The sequence below is a fragment of the Schistocerca nitens genome, chromosome 10 (genome assembly GCF_023898315.1).
Source record: "Schistocerca nitens isolate TAMUIC-IGC-003100 chromosome 10, iqSchNite1.1, whole genome shotgun sequence".
Classification (NCBI taxonomy): Eukaryota; Metazoa; Arthropoda; class Insecta; order Orthoptera; family Acrididae; genus Schistocerca; species Schistocerca nitens.
The window spans coordinates 125,539,300-125,561,564 of NC_064623.1; the positions used below are offsets into that span (position 1 = coordinate 125,539,300).

At 43.1% G+C, this 22,265-nt stretch overlaps 1 protein-coding gene and 1 pseudogene across 2 annotated transcripts in view; both read left to right on the forward strand.

The window, feature by feature from the left end:
* The first annotated feature begins 2,872 nt into the window (after window positions 1-2,872).
* The window catches only part of LOC126210353 (X-ray repair cross-complementing protein 5), a 167,742-nt gene continuing 148,349 nt past the window's right edge, over window positions 2,873-22,265 (forward strand). For both annotated transcript variants that reach the window (XM_049939567.1, XM_049939568.1), the window contains exon 1: window positions 2,873-2,991. In XM_049939567.1, the coding sequence (XP_049795524.1) occupies window positions 2,971-2,991 (21 nt within the window). In that variant the 5' untranslated portion in view covers window positions 2,873-2,970. The remainder of the gene's footprint in view (window positions 2,992-22,265) is intronic.
* LOC126210942 (5S ribosomal RNA) lies at window positions 14,551-14,667 on the forward strand (annotated as a pseudogene).

Genomic DNA, 22,265 nt, shown 5'->3' on the forward strand with positions numbered 1-22,265 from the left:
ATGGGCTGAAGAGAGGGAGTGCACTATCGCTCCTGCTTTTCATCGCCATTACAGTTGAGATAATGACAATAGTGGCAGGAGATGAAAATACGGAAGCACTAGTGTTTGTAGAAGATTTAATGGTGTGGGGAAATGAACAACAAGAGATACAATAAAAGCTAAATGTGTGTGCGAGGAAATGGTGGGACAGTATGGATTAAAATTTAATGCAAAGAATTGTAGAGCGAAGGTGGCATGAGGTATAGAAGATGAGGAAGTAAGTACTAAAGAAAGTGCAATGTTTTAAGTACCTGAGGAGCATAATAGAAGGTAGAACAAGGTTAGTGAAAGGAAAAGACAAGTCCACGCATTGCTACAGAGTGTAAGAGGCCCGGTGTGAAATAAGGATGTACCAAACAAATGCAAGGATTACACCAAGCATATTATGCCCCACTACTTACATATACACCATAAAAGTGGGTAATGCAAAAAAGACAGGTGAGCAGGATACGGGAACATAAAAAGAAATCTCAAAGATGCAGAATAGACCTTACTATATTGGACTGAGTAAGAACTGAGACAGTGAGAGAAATGGCAAAAGAGAAGCCATTGAAAAAGACCACAGAAACGATAATACTAAGGTGGTATGGACATGTTAAAAGAATGGGAGTTGGCAGAATACTGGGACCAGTTCATGAAATGTCAACAGGAGGCAAGAGATCTAGAGGACGACCAAGAGATGGATGGACCATTGGAGTGAAGACATGTCTGTAGATGAGAGGGGAAGGCTGGGACAGAAAGGAGAAAGAAATGTGGTGGGGCCACGGAGAGGCCAGAGTTCCAAGTAGACCCAGCCAGGGGTTGCAACCTGCGCAAGATGACGATGATGATGGTTAAGTAAGGATTGACAGCAATGAAAATGATTTTAATGAAACATGTAGCTTTGTATTTTTAACAGTTCAGGAACCTGGATGTAAAGCTGAAATTTTGAAAGAAACATTACCTTCTCTGAAGTATTCTTTTATCTGCTTAATAGAATGCTGGCACAAACCAAAACACACAGAATACTATACATCAAAGGACTACAAATATGGAAACAGTCTCTGCAGATATCTGTGCTGTAATGCTAGTGATGCTTCCAATGAAATTGACTTTAGAACACTGGAGCTTAGTTGAGAACGTGTTGAAAAATGTTTTGGCATCACAGATCCCAATGAGATTGGCTAGAAGTTACTTTAATGTGTATCTACAGAGTCCCTGATGCTGACAGAAATATACTTCCAGAAAGCTTACACAATATACTTAGCTAAGTGACAAAGTGGAAAAAATGTTACAATGATTGAGGGAGACAAACTCAAACTCTGACGGTACATTTAAGAAACCTGCTGTAAATATTTTATTGACCATGCTAACACAGCGATTTCCATGACATGTAATCAAAACCTTTTAGACTAAAAGCATGTCTAGATACTGTATTTGTTAACTGTACAAATACTGAACATCAGTAGATATAATTGAAACAAACTTTTACTGTGATGATATGTACAGCGCAACACTTTCTGTGTGAAATGCCAACTACAGAAAGCAGTGCCTGAGTAAGTGAAAGTAAAATAATTGTCACTTTGTTGTTACTACACTGAAAACTATTACAATAACTGTGTGGTCACACCAAGTAACAAAATTTATTTGTTTCTTGACTCTTAACAACCTATGAACAATATTTCTGTAAACTTCTTGCCGTATTACTACAGACAGCCAATGGCCTTGCCGCAGTGATAACACCGGTACCCGTAAGATCACCGAAGTTAAGCGCTGTCAGTTTGGGCTCGCACTTGGATGGGTGACTATTCGGTCTGCCGAGCGCTGTTGGGAAGCGGGGTGCACTCAGCCCTTGTTACGCAAACTGAGATGCTACTTCATTTAGACGTAGCGGCTCCCGTCTCGTAAACTGACATACAGCAGGGAGAGTGAGTGGTGTGCTGATCATACGCCCTTCCATACCCACACTCACTGACGCCTGTGGCTGAGGATGACACGGCGCCCGGTCAGGACCGTTGGGCCTTCACGGCCTGTTCGGGTGTAGTTTAGTTTCTTGTTCCTGGAGACAAGGTATTTCAATGACTTTGTTGCCCTATTCCTGCACATAGGCGATCAAAAGACACCAGAACAATACGTGCTGCGCTACAGTACGAAAACGACCATCAAACTACGAAACATGGAGATAAGCTGAACTGTACGCCTTTTCAAATTGCTAAAAAGCATCCGCATACAGCAAATTTTGTGCATCTATGAAACAGCTGTTTAATCCACAGTCATAATGCAATCAGTATGTGGGGGAGCGTACTATCGTGCATATTTTAAAACAATATTTTTCCAGTTTCGCACTATATTTGCTACTAATGTAGTTGTACTTTCAATAACCAAATTATGAACAATATACATCAAAGGGAATATTGAAACGATATATTCACGTCATTCTTTCAACATTTAATCTCTCCTTGATGACAAATTTCTAGACAAAACTTCAACCCAAGACACCACACTCATCTGACAATTATATGTTCTGTTGTTTACAATCTAGCCAATAGCGGTAGCTATCGAAAATGAAGAAATTCGACCACAGGTGCCCATAGACCTGGCAAATTAGGGAGCTGTTATTTATTGATTTCAAGCTATTTCGTCTTACAACCATCTTCCCACAAATACACATAGATAACAATCAGGATTAATTAAGATGCTGAACGGGTCATATAATAACAATGGGCGTGTAAATTCAAATTTTCCAATAGCAGTAAAATAATTATTGCTAATGCATCATTAACCCTAAAAAAAATCACCATTCTTTCAACTTTTTTTCTATGATTAAAAAAAATCCACAAAGATCCATGTATGGTATGCAGCGTATTCTATTTACTTTGCCCTTTGGTTTGTTGTTGTTCGGCGGCGGGAAACGTCATTGTTTGTTTTGTAGTGTATGGAAGTGTTGTTATTATGCCGCGCGCAGCGAAAGTGGTATGAAACAATTATAAAATAATAATTTTTTTTCAAACATAACAGTTCTTTGAAACATATAACGTACATAAACTGTGTTGTACAAATAGTATGACGATTTCGCGTTGATCGATGGACAAGTTTTTCGGTGTATATTACTGTCAGAAGTAGTTATGGAGTGTATTATGGAATTGTTCCATTTCTTTGATATAAACGTGAATATCAGTGGCACACTGAAAGCGACTTGTCTTTCACAATGTATGTTAACAAGTTTTATATTCCCCTCGTTGATAATGTAGAAAGTGATAAAAATCAAGAAAGAAATAAAACTGAATTTCGTCATTCATCATTCACGAATGCAACTTGCACCGGGAAAGAAAGAAAAAGTGATAGGTTACACCAGTTGTATACTCACGTTTTCGCGTAATAATCACATGATACACAACTTTTTATATGTTACTATTTGCAGCCTCCCTTTAATTGTTCACAAGTCAGCAGTTATAACACAGACGCAGAGCAGAAATAGAGTTGGCTGTGAGTAGGTATTGATTTAAATTAATGGAGAAGGTTGAAAGTTTGTGTCAGAACGGGACTCGAACCTGGATCTCCTGCTTACTAAACAGATGCTCTAACCACTTATTCATGTGAACACAGTGGTCATCGCAATTGCACAGAGCACCCTAGCACGCCTCCCATCAAGCCCAACTTCTCAGCATCTCCACACACTACTAATGTAGTACCCTTTGCTCAGTGTTCGTGGCATTTTGCTGATTCCCACAAGAGTTCGTGCCAGGTTTGCATCCACATGGAAGAGATCATTGGGCGCTCTCTCCTTAATTGTATATATGTGGTGTCTGTTCTTTTGGACATTTCCAAATGATGTCCAAAAAAACAGACAACATTTTGATTCAGCAGGCATTAGCCTACGAATTACGACATAAAGGAATTACAGACATTGTTTCCGAGTGAGCATCGATTTAAATCAATGGAATAAGTTGAAAATTTGTGCCAAACCAGGATTCAAACCTAGGTGTCCCGGTCACTAGGTACATGCTCTGACCACTAAGCCATCCAGACACGGTGGTCATCGCAATTGCACAGACCACTGTAGCATGCCTCTTGTTAGACTCTAGTTCTCAACTTATCCACACATGACCAATGTAGTGCTCCTTGCCCATTATCCCCATTACTGTAGCATTTCACCAATTCCCATAAGAGTACGAACCTGGCGTGCATCTGCACTGAAGAGATTATTGGCCATCTCGCCTTAATTATATACATACATGGTGTCTGTTCTTTATGACATGCATTTATGATATAGTTGAGACCTTCAGCAAGTAAACATATTTAGGAATTATGTTTTATCACCTTGAAGTGATGAGGCAACTGGTTAAAGAACACGTTTCCTGTTTGCAGTGGTTTACTTCGTGGTAGTGTGGTGAGTAGATGATTCATATTCAACTCCAGCTGTTTTCTGTGCCATAAGAATGAATGTATTGTGTGTATTATGTTACTCTGTTGCGTGTATATTTGTGTCAAGAAAGAATTTGGTCAACATAATTAATGGTACCATCATTCAATTTACTCTGTGCATATTTTTTGAGTGTTTATCCCATTTTAAATCTTCCTGGTTATCTTACAAATTCCAAAACAGTTATGTCTTATTTTCTCAAGAACCTTACTGAATGATCTTACAGTTACCAATTGATGCTTGTATTTACCATGTTTAAATGAGCATTCGTATCATTGAAATGTTTCTAAAAATACAAATTATTGCATGACATGTACGTTGGAAATTGCTGGGTGACGAAGGAATCAGCATAATTTGGATGACTTTGGGTCAGTATTTCAGAATTGTGCCAATATTATCTGCCAAACAATACTGTGTATTGTAGCTTTGTGGCAACCATCATTGAATTGTCTGTTTCATTTCACTAGCACATAATTTTCAGCAGTGAGTCTCGTTACTGAACATTTCACTAAGGATATTTCAATTTGTTTCACTTATGCGTAACAATTAAATTTTTATTACTTCAGTTTTTTTTCACTTTTTGCTTGCATAAGAGTGCAATACACAGATTAATTATGTCTACTGTATTGGGGAGATCAGAGTTCTTCTGTCCGCAGCATCATATGAGTGAACGAGGTTCACTCCTCTCTGTTCCCAGCAGCCCGTACTAAAAATGCTAACATGCTGTGGAAACGCTTTACTTATGCAGTCCATAGTAATGCCTTGTTCTCGTTAGCTAATTTTGCAAATGATTTTTTAGGTTTTCAGTTAGTCGTAAAGGAAATGTAGGCATGCTGAAGTACAGAATCTTCTTCGAGATCAAAATTCCTTGCTTTTTGTTCTGCTGGACCTCTGTGTGCTAACATAAGGTGATATTTCTGAGTTGTTCACAAAAGTATGACAATTGACTGTATCACAAATAATAGAATCATGCAAAAAAAAAGAAAATGGGCAGCCTACTCTGAATGGCAGTGTGTTGAGGTAAAAATTGTAGACCGAGATTAAGGCTTAACTACATTCATTCATTCATGCACATATTGTATTCCAAAACTACTGTCATGGAGAGCTTTTGGGATGTGGAATAAGTCAAATTATATACTAATAGGCAGAAGTAAACACTGCTGCCATCTCAGCCAATAACTGCGATTCCACCAGTCAGCTTTGATCCGTGGCATAACTGTGTTGTGTTTCGTGGTATCATTGAGGTGCAGTGTGTTTAATGTGGATCATGTTTCTAGAGGGTGTTTTGAAGGAAACTGTGCCATGCTCTAGTGTTGGAAGTTCATTTTTCTAATTCGTTTGTGAGTAATATTAGTGCCATATTGGAGTTTTTCGATGTAGCACACCATGATTTTGGAGGTCTGTGTTGATTTGGCAGTTAGTCATTTTAATTTCAGTAGATATTGGGTACCAATTTGTTTTTAGGTTTTTAGTTTACTATTTGAAATTTATTTGTTTGTATAATTTAATTTTGTGTGTTTCTTGTTCATTTCTGTGTATGGATCTGATTGTGAAATTTAATAATCAGTCATTAGTGGCAGCTGTCATAAAGTTTTTACAGCTGTTTTGCTGATTGCCAAGTATGTTAGGTACCACCAATGTGGTGTGTTCATGAAGTTATGGGAATGGGATCGGTAATCGGGATATAGAAAACTTAAGTCCCATATATGTTGTAGCTCATATATACTTGACACTGCATCCGTACAGAATGAAGCATAACAAAGAACTGACTAAAGTAAAGTTAAGATGGAGGCTCGACAGAGCACTTACAGTTCACAGTACGGAGTACTACAGATGTCCGAGGGTGATGGCATGTGGGCATCATCGGTGGAAATCGTACGCATAGGCAGGCACACCACAGGTACTTCCATTTCAAACGAGGTGGGTTGTGCAGGCAGAGCGCTGAGAGGCAGGTCCACTTCGTAGTCAGTCAGCCACTGTGGCCAGATGAGACGGCGGCCAGCCCGGAGTAAGCGGGTGGGACGGTCGACGACGTGGTGAAGGCGTGTGTGGCTCTTAAGTGGATCGAGCCGTCTGTAGAAATGAAAACGCGTAGAAATGCTCAGTCACACTCGTGTGGGTGTGTGAGGTTGTGTGCAATGTTGACGTGTAAGGGACCGTCCAATGGCGGGACCTTGGTATCTGTCAAAAAAATGAGCACTCGGTCGTCGAATGTCACTATAGAAACATTGTTCACTCGGTGTGGCGACATGCTGCAGGACAAACTGATGGTAGGTGTGTGTGTCTCCGACATTGGAGGTGAGGGTGCGAAACCTGTGCAGGGTGAAACGGGATGAGGTTGGGAAACTAGAGAACGGTGGCGAACAGTCTGCGGCAGAAGAGGTGTGTGGTGAGGTTGATGGGAGCACATCTTTGTTCTCGATCAAGGATGGATCGTCTGCAGAGTTCGACTGCGGAGGTGGGAGACCATCAGGGTCGACGAAAGCCGGTTTCAGGCGATGCAGAGAAACTGTCTGTGTGCGGTCTTTAATCATGATATCAAAAGTCATGTCTTCCCGCCACAGGACCTTGTAGGGGCCAAGATAAGGAGGTTGAAGAGGCTGCCTAACTGCATCATCATGCAACATGATGTGGGAGCAGTCGTAGAGTGCGGCGGAAACATAAGTCTCGGGCGGTGAGTGACTGATGGGCGGGTGCAAACGCGTTTGTTGAAAATGCGTGCTTATGTTGGACAGAGACCAGATCGGAAAGATCACCGAAGCGGGAAACAGCACTGATCCACGAGAAAAAATCTGCAGCGACGTTATCTGCACCCTTGATGGAACAGATGTCGGTTGTGAATTGAGAAACCAGGTCAAAGTGGCGGTAATGTCGAGGGGGTGGTTCCTCAGATGGGTTGCAGAATGCTTCTACCAGTGGTCTGTGATCAGTGAGGACAACAGCAAGGAGCTCTCTATCGAATGCAGAATATTTTCTCTGAGCCGTAGATAGTTTCTTGGAGCAGAAATGAAGGGGAGAAACAATGTTGTCCTTGCGTTGTTGCAACACTGCCCCCACCGCAATGTCGCTGGCGTCCATAGTGACGAATAACTCGACTGAGGGGTCGGGGTGGGCGAGTGTCACAGCATGACCAAAAGAAGTCTTCAGAGCCTTGAAGGTCTCTAGCATCGGAGCAGTCCGAGAGACGGGTTTGATACCGGAAGTTTGTTTGCCTGATAGCGCGTCCATCAGGGGTGCCTGAACAGCAGCAGTGGAAGGCAGATGGTGATGACAGTAATTGATGGTGCCGAGGAAGCGGCGTAGCTCTTTATAAGTAGCCGGGGGCAGCAGAGACGTGAAAGCCTGCACACGAGATTTCGGAGGCTGTATTCCGTCAGCGGAGACAGTGTAACGTAGGAAGGAGACTGACGCCTGGCGCAACTGAAACTTGCCTTTGTTGACCTCGACACCGTTGGAGTTCCAGGTCTGGAGGACCGTAGACAGATGATTTTTATGTTCCTCCACTGAGCTGCTGAAAACGAGAATGTCGTCCAGATAAGCAAAGCAAAAGTCAAACTGTCACAAGATAGAGTCAAGGAAATGTTGCCACGTTTGCACCGCATTCTTTAGGCTGAACACCATGAAGTGGTATTGGAATACACCGAGCGGTGTGATAATAGCCGTCTTAGGAATGTCTTCTGGTGCCACGGGAATCTGGTGGTAGGTGCGTTTACAGTCAATAACACTGAAAATTGTGGCGCTAGATAACATATGAGTGAAGTCATTGATGGTCGGCACTGGGTAATTGTCCATGACGGTACGAGCGTTAAGTGGCTGTAATCGCCGCACATTCAAAAAAATCCATCATGTTTGGGGGTGAGGTGGATTGGTGGAGACCAGTTGCTGTCTGAAGGTTGCAGAACACCTGCTGCCAAAAGTTCATTAATCTGCTGCCGGGCCACCTGCAACTTGATAGGGTTGAGGTGTTGGACCTTATGGCTAATAGGAGGGCCGGCAGTGGTTACTATCTTGTGTGTCATTCCATCAGTGACAGAAGAAACTGAGAACTGCACATGAGATTGGTTAACATACTGGCGCCAAGTCTTTGGATGTAGTGCGTGGCGAGGCATAGCCATTAGCGCAAGGGGGGAAAGGTAGCATGAAAGTCACATGTCTCTTACAGGAGCACGGTGTGCACTTGTTTGGAAGGGATGGGTGCGTGTGCAGAGCCGAATGAATGGGAAGGGGCGGCGACTGTCCGTGGCTAACTTTTCACTAGACAAACGGCACGGGTGAGAGCAGCGCTGGCATCACACGCGGGGCCACAATGGTCGCTGGGTCATGAGGCCGGTGAGTGAGAGAGGGGGAATGTTTATCAACACACGTGGTAGCTGTCCAAGAGGTGGGCGTGGTCGCAACACGTGCACGACTGTCATTAGCAGCACTGTTTAAACACACGGCACTGGATGAGGCGAGCGGGACAGGGTGTTGGAACGTCACACGCAAGTAAAGTTTGTGGACTAACCTGGTGAGAGTTCGGGCTTGGCTTGGTCGAGCAATCTGGTTTAGGTGGCGGTGCCATGGACTGCAGTTGCAGAAGCAAGGTATGAGTCGCGACGAGCTTGCTGTAAGTGGATGACCGCTGTGGTCGCAGGTTCGAATCCTGCTCGGGCATGGATGTGTGTGATGTCCTTAGGTTAATTAGGTTTAAGTAGTTCTAAGTTTTATGGGACTGATGGCCTCAGAAGTTAAGACCCATAGTGCTCAGAGCCATTTGAACCATTTTTTTGTAAGTGGATGTGATGCGTTGTTTCAGCTTCTTGTTGTCCTGGCGGAGTAGCGTTGCCGAGTCATATTCTGACAATAGGTCGGTAACATAGGTCACAATGTTCCCCGCAAGGGCAGAGCACTCGCGTTTGATATTGTATATTGCAGTGGAAACAGAGCATTGGACATAGGTGCGGGTGCACGGTATGTGAGTTTTCCTAGGATAGTGGGGCACTGAACCCTGTACGATATTCAGAGACAGTTCGTAATGAGACAAAAAATCCATACCGAGGATCGGTTCATCGATGTCGGCAAGGAGATGGGGGTCACTGTAACCTTAACTGAGCCTGAGGTAGGTTACGTCGACGCATTGACACCTCATAGAAGTGACTTTGTCTGTGAAGAAGCGGGTGGAGCCGTCGAAGTAGGTATGATCGAAACGTCAGCATCAGTGTCGGCCAGAAAAGCTAGACCTGACGCAATGTCAGTCACATAGAGATGTCCACTTGGCTGGGTGCTCGAGTGAACGGAGTGTAATGTAAGAGGATGCCTGTTAAGTTCGACACAGGACCCAGAGTCTCTTAGTTCCTGCAGTTGGCGTTTGGGTGTTGGTGTGGCAACCTGCACTTCTTGGCGTCGTCGCCAAACACTTTGTGGTACCAGCAGAAAGGGTGAGGAGGAGGTGGAGACTGCGACGGCAGGGGTGGCTTGTCCTCATTGATTTGTTCTGGTAAATAGACCGGTGCGTGAGCGATCCTGGAGTGCTGTGCCGACGAACGGTGTGGAATGAACTGGCTGATGTTACCTCAGCAGCAAATACAACTGGTCAGCGATGCGTAGGCGGGAGCCAATGGGCTCGAACGAGTGTGGTAACAGATGGATCTGTAGATCGGTAGGTAGTTTGGCAGACCACACAGTCCATAGAGTGGCATCAGGTATGGTATGCTCGTTGACGAGCAATCGAAGGCGGCGCCAGAGTTGTGAGGGGGTGCGTTCCCCCAGGTGGTACTCATAGAGAATCTTGATTATTAACTCTTTTGGCGAGCAGGCAAGTCAGTCCATTATAGTCTTCTTTGCAAACTCGTATTTTGGTGCAAGCGGCGGCAAAAGGAGCAGGTCACAAATCAAATCAGTGTAGTCGTGGAGGTGTGTGATGAGACAGAGAAACTTTGAGTGGTCGTCAGACACATGATGTAACTCGAGCAGATGCTTGACGAGCACGAACCACAATGTTGGGTTGTCCTCGTATAAGGGCGGCGGCCAGGAGGCGGTGACGACGGTGGCTTCGGTGTCTCCTGGGGGTAGCGACTGAACTGAGATTAAGTCAGAGGCCAGCGTGGTAGGCCCAGATTTAAACCAGGCAAGCGAATCTGTAGTAGCAGCAGCTGGCATAGTTGACTGTGTGTCACGAAAACACGGCGCGGCAGGCACGGATGGTACCATGGTAACGGGCGGATGGATGGCACATGAAGGGAGCCCGGAAACTGGACCGTGAGTGGTGAGTGGTGGATGGGATGACCCGCTTCCAGAACAGGGCGAGAGACCAGCGTGGCAGACACAGGCGGCGCTGTGAGAGTGGCAGCCGGTTGAGCAACCGGAAATGGGGACCCCCGCAAGTGAGGGGTGGCAGGGGGGGTTGAGAATGACTGCCGCGTGGAAACTATCTGATGCATAACATGCCTGGGGTGCATGTGGTGGGCCACTGAGGCAAATGTAAGGGGTCCATGTTACGCGAAACACTCAATTGTGCGTGTAAATTAGACACAACTGGAATGCCACGTGTGCGGGACGGATCCGGCGCGGTTTGTAGTAATGGCGGCGTTGCACACGGCCCGACAGTAACTGATGTAGCGTGCTGGTGGGTGGCTAAATACATGTTCAAATGGAGATCACTTTGTTCTTGAAACACTCGATTAGAAGAGACACAATTTGAAATATTGTTCAGTTCACATTTCACTGTCGGATGGGCATAATCCGGTGACGCAAAGCCTGAGTCCATTGTTCGCTCTAACGGCGTAGTTGTCAACCATCGAAAATCATGAATACGCCGTTGCCAAAGAAATGACGAAACTCGGTGAGCGGAGTTGTGCTTCCACATCTTCGAACAAGAAATTGTTTGGCGTGGTCATTGTGTAGTGCATATAACCTGTTGCATAAAAACTGACGCGGAAGACGGGAAACTTGAACGAACTGCGGTGTAACCACTATGGGAACGGGATCGGTAATCTGGATATAGAAAACTTAATTCCCATATATCTCATAGCTTTACACTTGACACTGCGTCCATACAGAATGTGAAGTATAACAAAGAACTGACTAAAGTAAAGTTAAGGTGGAGGCTCGACAGAGCACTTAGAGTTCACAGATATTAAGTTTCATGGTCGATACGAACTATCGACGCCACAAAGTTAACTGGAGTTCCTCTTTCTCTATCAGGAACTAATATTCCTAGGGAGGCATCATGGGGATAATGTTTGGAGACAAATTAGTAGAGGGTCGTGGTTCAAGCAATCTGGGCTGACCTTCCAACATATTGTGTTGTTGATCTACTGTTGGTATGATTGTTATATTATATGGTTTTGTGTGTATGAGACTGGTGTGAGTGATAGATGTGTGTTGCACTGATATTCGTTTTGTCATGAGGTGGGTACTGAGTTTATTAAATGTAAGAGGTTTTTTTTTTTTTGGGGGGGGGGGGGGGAGTCTGGGGATAGTTGTAGAAATTAAGAAATCTCAGTTTGGGAAGGAGAGAGATGCCATCCTGTGGGAACATGAGTGCAGGGGTCAGTTGTTTATGGGGGTGATGTGTTTTCTCGGAGGGTGGGCTTATGTACTAAAGGGGTTGTGGTTGTGTTAATAAATGAGTAGATTGCAGAGGAGTCCACTTGACATGTTATAGATTTTCTCTTGGGGTGAAGGGATTTTTGTCATTTCACTGTAAATCATGGTACAGAGTTTAAGGATTATTCAATTTGGGGGGGGGGGGGGGGGGATGTTGCGCGAGTATTGTAGAGGGTTATTGAGGACCTGTCATCTGTGTTAGAGGGAGGGGGAGAGCAGCACATCAACTGTACAAACTCATCTTGACGATTGTTGTTGTGCTGGAATATTACTGTTCATTTCAATGTTTTTTGAAACTTGTGGGTAAAATGTATGGGCTGAAGGTGGTAAAATGTATAAGCTGAAGGTGGTTGGTTGAATTTGGAGGAGGTGCTATTGTGGTAGGAAGAGGGTTTTTCTTTGGGGGGGGAGGGGGAATTTGGTTCATTTACCTGTGATTTTATTTGTTCTGGAGTTCTGAGTGTGTTTTTATTTGTTCTGAAGTTCTGAGTGAGTGTGGATACAGATATGGGCGGTTTTTTTTCTGTTTTATGTTAGAATTTTGTTGGGGATATAAACTTTCAGCACATGGAAGTAGAGACACTATGGAGAGAGGAGTTGCCATATGTGTTAAAAAGCTGTCATAGTGTGAAAAATATGGGAACTAAAAAGATTTGTGTACAGCAACATATAGAATCATTTATGTGTGAGCTTAAACTAAATAATGGTACTTTTATAATTGCAGCCGTGTATAGGTCCACAGCGTGGAGGGTAAAAATCGTACAGGGAGACCAAGAGATGAATACACTAAGCAGATTCAGAAGGATGTAGGTTGCAGTAGGTACTGGGAGATGAAGAAGCTTGCACAGGATAGAGTAGCATGGAGAGCTGCATCAAACCAGTCTCAGGACTGAAGACCACAACAACAACAACAACAACATAGGTCCACATTGGGAAATTTTCAGCTAGTTTTGAAAAACGTGGATTCTTTGTTGTGCTGTCTGTCAGACAGAGGGAAGTAAATTATTGTTTGTGGGGATTTCAATGTAGATTTTCTGGAAGAGTCCGATAGAAAGCTTGACCTTGAAGTATACTTGGTTCTACCGATTTGACATCAGTTACTGATTTTCCTACACGAATGTTACAGGAAAACAGCACACAGATAATGTCTTTATAGACCAAAATAAATTTAACCAAATAAAAACTTTTCCTGTTAGGAATGGTCTGTCTGATCATGATGCACAGCTAGATTAGATTCAGTTTTCATTCCATACAGTATATGACTTAGTGCCACACAGTAATACAGTCCTCCAAAATAGAGCATTCACTTAATGATTTAACAATTGAAAATTTTTGGGGAAGCTTGTACCAGTTCGACCGGGACGAGGTGTACATGGAACCTGATGCTAATTTAAAATTTAACCATTTTTATGATACCTGTGTGGATATATTCCAAAACAGTTTCCCTAAGAAAACAGTGAATATAATTGTAAGAAACCATCTAAAAACCATGGATTACTATAGGGATAAAAATATCTTGTAAGGAAATGTATCTTATAGCTATGCTTTCTAATAATCCAGAAACAGTGAAACATTGTAAAAACTACTGCGCTGTATTAAGAAAAGCTATTAAGAAGTCCAGAAGTATATGCATTATGTCTGAGATTAGAACATCTGATAATAAAATTAAAAGAATTTGGAATATTGTTAAAAGGGAAACAGGGCAACCTAGAACACAGGAAGACTGTATTTCTATCAAACTCAATGAAAAGTTATTAATATAAAGTCAGGCATAGAAAATATTTTTAATAGTCATTTTTTAAGTGTTGTAGAGAAAATAGGATCCAACTATTCATTGTAAAATGCAGGAAGTATATGGAAGAGGCAACACCTATGCAAATTTGATAAAATTGACATTCAAACCATCTCTCCTACTGAAATTAGGAAAATAATAAATTCACTCAAAAGTAAAAGCTCACATGGAATTGATGACATTTCCAACAGAGTACTAAAAGCTTGTTCTCAGCAGATAAGAAGGATTCTGAGCCACATATGTAGTAGCTCATGGAAACAGGGCATTTTTCAAGATAGGCTGAAACATGCTATTGTTAAACCATTGCATAAAAAGAGGGTAGGTCTGATGCTAACAACTACTGCCCAATCTCACTTTTGACAGCTTTAATGTATTCAAGAGTAGCCTCACATATTTGTAAAAGTGAAGAACTAATAAAATATCAGTTTGGTTTTTAGAAAGGGTTTTCAACAGAAAATGCTATGTATGATTTCACTGATCAAATATATGATTTCACTGATCAAATATTAAATGAATTGAATAATCAGACATCACCCATTGAGATATTTTGTGATCTCTCGAAGGCTTTTGATTGTGTGAATCATGAAATTATTCTAGATAAGCTTAAATATTGTGGTATGAGTGGGGCACTGCACAAATGGTTTAATTCATACTTAACTGGAAGAATGCAGAAGGTTGAAATTAACAGTACTTATAGTCTGCAAAAATCAGAAGAGTCCTCTAACTGGGGGGCAACGGCCTTGCCGCAGTGGCTACACCGGTTCCCGTGAGATCACCGAAGTTAAGCACTGTCGGGCGTGTCCAGTACTTGGATGGGTGACCATCCAGCCACCATGAGCTGTTGCCATTTTTCGGGGTGCACTCAGCCTCGTGGTGCCAATTGAGGAGCTACTCGACCAAATAGTAGCGGCTCCGGTCATAGAAAACCATCATAACGACCGGGAGAGCGGTGTGCTGACCACACGCCCCTCCTATCCGCATCCTCAACTGAGGATGAAATGGCGGTTGGATGGTCCCGATGGGCCACTTGTGGCCTGAAGACGGAGTGCCTGCCTGCCTCTAACTGGGGAGGTATCAAGAATTGTGTCCCACAGGGCTCAGTCTTGGGTCCCTTATTGTTCTTAGTATACACTATGTGATCAGCAGTATCCGGACACCTACCTGAAAATGACTTACAAGTTCGTGGCGCCCTCCAACTGTAATGCCGGAATTCAATATGGTGTTGGCCTACCCTTAGCCTTGATGACAGCTTCCACTCTCACAGGCATATGTTCAATCAGGTGCTGGAAGATTTCCTGGGGAATGGCGGCCCATTCTTCACATATTGCTGCCCTGAGGAGAGGTATTGATGTCGGTCATTGAGGCCTGGCACAAAGTCGGTGTTCCAAAACATCCCAAAGGTGTTTTGTAGGATTCAGGTCAGAACTCTGTGCAGGCCAGTCCATAACAGGGATGTTATTGTCGTGTAACCACTCTGCCACAGGCTGTGCATTATTAACAGGTGCTCAGTTGTGTTGAAAGATGCAGTCGCCATCCCCTAATTCCTTTTCAACAGTAGGAAGCAAGAAGGTGCTTAAAACACTTATGTAGGCCTGTGCTCTGATAGTGCCATGTGAAACAACAAGGGGGGCAAGCCCCCTTCATGAAAAACACGACTACACCATAGCACCACCGCCTCAGAATTTTAATATTGGCAATACACACGCTGGCAGATGACGTTCACCGGGCACTTGCCATACCCACATCCTGCCATCGAATCGCCACATTGTGTATCATAATTCATCACTCCACACGTTTTTTCACTGTTCAATCATCCAATGTTTATGCTCCTCACACCAAGCGAGGCGTCATTTGGCATTTACCGACGTGATATGTGACTTACAAGCAGCCGCTTGACCATCCAAGTTTTCTCACCTCCTGTCTAACTGTCATAGTACTTGCAGTGGATTCTTGATGCAGTTTGGAATTCCTGTATGATGGTCTTAATAGATGCCTGCCTATTACACATTACGACCCTCTTCAACTGTTGGTGGTCCCATTCAGTCAACAGACAAGGTCAGCCTGTACGCTTTTATGCTGTACGTGTCCCTTCACGTTTCCAAGTCACTATCACGTCAGAAGCAGTGGACTTAGGGATGTTTAGGAGTGTGGAAATCTCGCGTACAGACGTATGACACAAGTGGCACCCAATCACCTGACCACGTTCAAAGTCCATGAGTTCCGTGGAGTGCCCCCTTCTGCTCTCTCACAATGTCTTATGACTACTGAGGTTGCTGATATGGAGTACATGGCAGTAGGTGGCAGCACAATGTATCTAATATGAAAAACGTATGTTTTTGGGGGTGACCGGATACTTTTGATCACATAGTGTATATTAATGACTTGCCACTCAGTATTCATGCAGATGCAATGCTAGTTCTTTTAGCTGATGATACAAGTATAGTAACCACACCCAACAAACAAGATTCAGCTGAGGAAACTGTAAATAATGTCTTTCAGAAAATTAAGTGGTTCTCTGCAAATGGACTCTCACTAAATTTTGAGAAAACACAGTATATACAATACTGTACAGTAAATGACATAACACAATTGATAAATATAGAAAATTTCTGGCTGTATCCACTGATGAAAAATTGAATTGTGTTTGATGAAAAATTGAATTGGGAGAAACACATCGATGATCTGCTGAAACAGTTAGCTTCAGTTGTTTATGTTATTAGGATTGTTGCAAATTTTGGTGATAAACATGTAAGTAAATTAGCTACTATGCCTATTTTCATTCACTACTTTCATATGGCATCATATTTTGGGGTAATTCATCATTAAGAGAAAAAGTATTCATTGCACAGAAGCGTGTAATCAGAAAAATAGCTGGAGCCCACCCAAGATATCCTTGCAGACATTTGTTTAAGGAACTCCGGAGATCCACAGTACTTTCACAATACATACATTCACTTATGAAATTTGTTATTAATAATCCATCCCAATTCAAAAATAACAGTGAAGTGCATAGCCACAACACTAGGAGAAAGGACAATATTCGCTATTCAGGGTTAAATCTGACTTTGGCGCAGAAAGGGGTGAATTATGCTGCCACAAAAATCTGTGGTCATTTGCCAAATAATATTAAAAGTCTAACAGTTGGCCAACCAACATTTAAAAACAAATTAAAAGAATTTCTGAATGACAACTCCTCCTCAATAGATGAATTTTTAGACATGAAGTAGTAACTGTGAAAAGAAAAGAAAAAAAAATTAATTATTTTGTGTAAAGAAACTTATATTAAAGTGAGACATTCCATGTCAGTAGGAAATGTCGCATTCATGATCTATGAAACAAGTATTAATGTACACACTACAAATAAAGTTTTGCATCACCCCAGTTCCGAGAACTCTTGAAGATAGACATTGACTGTGAATATTGTATCACAGACACAGTCCCTTTGACTGTTCAGAGATGTCACTAAACTCGCCCAAAGATGTAAACAACCGTGCACGAGCAGCGCTTATTAGACGGAGGGGGACCGACAGCTGATCAGTTCCAGTCATTCCACCAGGAAGGAGGTACATGGCGCATGTTGTCTGTAGTTCAACAATGCCTAGATGATCAATACTGCAGTTCGATTGCATCTGCATTATTACTTTGTGCCAAGGAGAGCTCTCAACAAGGGAAGTGTCCAGGCGTCTCGGAGTGAACCGTGGCAATGTTGTTCGGACATTGAGGAGATACAGAGAGACAGGAACTGTCGGTGACATGCCTCGCTCGGGCCACCCGAGGGCTACTACTGCAGTGGGTGACTGCTACCTACGGATTATGGCTCAGAGGAACCCTAACAGCAATACCACCGTGTCGAATAATGCTTTTCGTGCAGCCACAGGACGTCATGTTACGACTCAAACTGTGTGCAATAGGCTGCATAATGCGCAGTTTCACTCCCAACATCCGTGGCGAGGTCCATCTTTTCAACTGCAACACCGTGCAGCACGGTACAGATGAGCCCAGCAACAAGCTGAATTGGACTGCTCAGTATTGGCATCACATTCTCTGCACCAGTGAGTGTCACATATGCCTTCTGACAATTGTCAGAGATGTGTTTGGAGGCAACCCGGTCACATTGAACTCTTAGACACACTTTCAAACGAGTGAAGCAAGGTGGAGGTCCCCTGCTGTTTTGGGTGGGATTATGTGGGGCTGATCCACACTGCTGGTGGTCATGGTAGGCACCGTGACAGCTGTGCTATAAGTGAATGCCATCTTCCGACCAATAGTGCAATTGTATTGCCAACATATTGGCTAGCCATTCATCTTCATGGATGACGTTTCGCATCCCCATTGTGCACACCTTCTGAATGACTTCCTTCAGGATAATGACATCACTCGACTAGAGTGGCCAGCATGTTCTCCAGACGTGAACCCTATCGAACATGCCTGGGATGGATTGAAAAGGGCTGTTTATGGACAATGTGACCTGCCAACCACTCTGAGGGATCCACGCCGTTGAGGAGTGGGACAATCTGGACTGACAGTGCCTTGATGAACTTGTGGATAGTATGCCACGACGAACACAGGCATGCATCAATGCAAGAGGACATGCTACTGGGTATCAGAGGTACCTGTGTGTACAGCAGTCTGGACCAACACCTCTGAGGGTCTCGCAGTATGGTGGTACAACATGCAATGTGTGGTTTTCATGATCAATAGAAAGGGCGGAAGTGATGTTGATCTCTATTGCAAATTTCTGCACAGGTTCCGGAACTCTCGGAACCGAGGTGATGCAAAACTTTTTTTGGTGTGTGTATGTATGTATGGGATGGGCATCAATTGTTCGGTAAGTGGTGCTTAGGTGTGTGTGTGTGTGTGTGTGTGTGTGTGTGTGTGTGTGTGTGTGTGTGTGTGTGTGTGTGAGAGAGAGAGAGAGAGAGAGAGAGAGAGAGAGAGAGAGAGAGAGAGTGGAGGGGGGGGGGGGGGGGAAGCTGTGGTTGGTAAGACCTTTTTCCTTTTTGTATGAGTGTAGTGGATTTGTTTGCAGTTCATTGAGGTAATTTATGTTTGATTAATTTGGTATTATTTTTTGAGGGTATTTATTTGCTTATATCGGTGGGTTTTATGGTGTGTGGTCTGGTGTTGTTGATTTGTGGCAGTTGGTAGTATTGTGCATCTTGGTTGAGCTATATAGGTCAAGTGAAATTTGCAGCAGCAGGTTTTAGATTTGTGTGTGGTTTCGTGGTATCTCTGGCTATGTTTGAGCCATATAGACCAAGTGAAAGTTTCAGTGTGTGTGTGTGTGTGTGTGTGTGTGTGTGTGTTTCTAGTATCACCGTCTTCATTGGAGCTGTTTAGTTAAGTCAAAATGTATAATACCAATAGTTGTTTTTCGCAGTTTTGGGGTGGGATGGTTGTTGAGGATTTGTGGAGGATTTTGTGTGCATAATTTTTGGGTTGATATTTATTTTGGAATGGTGTCGTGATCCTTATTGTTGTGTGTGTTGATTGACACCACCCAAAACTCCTACTTTGAGCAGTTCCCCCATTAGTTTCACTTTATTCCTGGTGTTAAATATTCCACTTGTTAGGGCCTGTTTATGTTTGTTCATGGGTGTAGTGATAGATGTCGTGGTCTCCATACTGAAAACGCTTGAAATAGGAGTGTCACGGGTTAAAGCAAATAAGAGAACAAGAACTTTTGGTAATCCCCTATTGCCTATGTCTGTAAAATATGCTAACAACAAATTATGGCCAGTGCTTCTCTGCTCAAATTGATAATTATGAAATTACTTGTAGATTTGTTATGTCAGGGGAAAAACAGCGATTTTGAAAATATCTACTGCTCGTCCTATACTATTCAGCTGCTATTTTTATATAATACTCCAAACAAAACATTCATGTAATGTGACACAGACTACTGTCAGCTCTCTATGTTTGGGTAAAGTCAGGATCTACATACTACAAATACTATTAGTATGCAGAATTTACCTTCCAGAGCCCAGGTATTCTTATAAATTATGGACACCTTGTCTGATGGGGTATTTTTTTACTTCATTTTTAAGGATTTTGGGATTTTTGTTTGCTTGTCTGTCCCTTGTCATACTGTTACACTTTTGCAGCAGAATATAAAACTGTAATCTGAACTGTAGGGAGAGGTGCACAGTCTATATGGAAATATGCCCTCAGTACTTGAGGGAACATAGATATTTTAATGCTTAAATTCACATCGTTGATTTTCCACAATAATATTTGTTTTATAGTCTGTTATAAACCAGCTTTTTGCATTCTGTGTCAGCCTCAGACGATTTCTGAGGATGTCCTAAAAAGCCAAAATCTGATTCATAAAGAACTGTAAAATAAATAACTTTGATCATGCTGAGCACCACAGCTGATACCAGTGTTAATGATAATATGTGTTATTACATATTTATCGTGTTGCAGTTGGTTTCACTGATTGAACATCTTCAAATTGCCCATTTGTGTCATGACTTTACACATCTAGGCAACCAGAATATGTTCAGTGAACAAATCTGGTCATAACACAATAAATATGTAATAATACAGCTTAGATCATTTTTATTATTTGTTAATATAAAATAAATATTATTATGGAACATCAATAATGTGTGTTTCCAGGGTTGCCACATGTTCTGGAAATCAGGGAATTTCAAATGTATCAGGGAAATTTGAAAAAAAGCACTGGAAAAAATCTCGTGTTTGTCTCTGTAGATGAAATCGTTTGTTTACTGAGATGTCATGTGTTGTCACTGGCTGGGTGCAGCTGAGTACGTGCGTCACTTCCCTACTCCCTTATTCTTACTGCTTCTGCCCTTTATACCACTCCCCTCGACTTGCTGCCACCACGTCTTGCCACTAGCCTAGCAGCTACTGACGAGAGGCAGGGAGGCATGAGGAGTGATTATTTGAATCTGATTCTCAGAGATTGTTGATGTGGTGATCACGTATACATTAGTTGTGTCTGAGTGACTGTCTGAATATGTGTGTGCTCTCGTTTTCTTACAAAGGCTATGGCGGAAGTTTAGTTGTGAGAATGTGATTGTCTTTTTTACGTGCCTGGCTGTGGCTCATCAATCATCTTTACCGTGAGTTGCTACTATCCTCATTAGTGTTATTTCTCAGGGTATTTGTGCAAGTCACCAGCTACACAACCGGCAGGCCGGAAAGGACAGAAGGAAGACTCCCTTGAAGACTTGCTACATCCCTCCAACCAATCAACACGTGAGTCTCCCTCTGCCAACTGGAAAGGCTCGAAGAAGTCCAACAAAGACAAATGGTCTTCTCTTTCGCCGATCCAAAGATCCTCTTTGACGGTGTCGCCACGTGATACCTTCTCCCGGCCGGCCTCCGTGTCACCAGTGTGCACCACCAACCTTTCTTCTGACCTGGATTCCTCAGGTCGACAGCAGAAGAAAGCCGACACTTCTGTGGACCTCATGGAGCAGGATCCTCTTGCCTCTGTGCCCTGTAGCAGCGAGTTTTTGCAGACTGGCACTCGGCAGCTGCCGAGGTGACACCTCTTCATATTTTCCTCATCGTGACTGTCCTCCAATGGAACTTTTGCAGCCTTTGATCCAACAAAGAGGATTTATGACTGCTTTTAGAATCACAGCTTCTACATGTACTCTGTTTCAGGAAACAAAATCGCATCCTCACGACTGATTTGAGCTTTTGCATTTCTTCCTGGTCCATTTTGACCTTCCACTCGAGGTTGGCATTCCATCTCATGGGGTAGTCATGCTGCTCATATGGGATGACATTCATAGTCAACCCATCTCCCTGACTACCTGTCTTCAAGCTGTTGCAGTTTGCCTTTTCCTTCCTCACTTGACCTTTTCCCTTTGTACCATTTACATCTCTCCGTGATGCTGTGTCACCAGGTTCGACTTCCTCCAGCTTATTGGACAGCTTCCTCACCGATTTCTGCTGCTTGGGGACTTTAATGCGCACCATCCCATTTGGGGCTCTTCCAGAACCTATCCGAGAGGTGCCCTCTTCGCTGCCATTCTTAATCAACTTAACCTTTTCTTCTTTAACACAGAAGCACCCATGTTGCTTTCAGACTCGTCACACACCTATTCCCATTTGGACCTTTCCTTCTTCACTGCCAATCCTGCACATCATCTTGAACGGTCCGTTCTTTCTGACACCTACTCGAGCGACCATTTCCTGTGTGCTATCCATTTGCTGACTCCTATCCCACCTTCGTGCATATTGAAATGGCGGCTCACTAAGGCTGAATGGAGACTTTACTCCTCCCTGGCGACCTTAAACGAACACGATTTCCGCAGTTGTGATGACCAGGTGGAATTTCTTACAAACATTATCCTTACCGTCACAGAACATTCCATTCCTCACACTTCCTCTTTACCGTGCTGTGTCCCAGTCCTTTGGTGGACTGAAGCCTGCTGCGATGCAGTTCGCATTCTTCGGGATAACCAA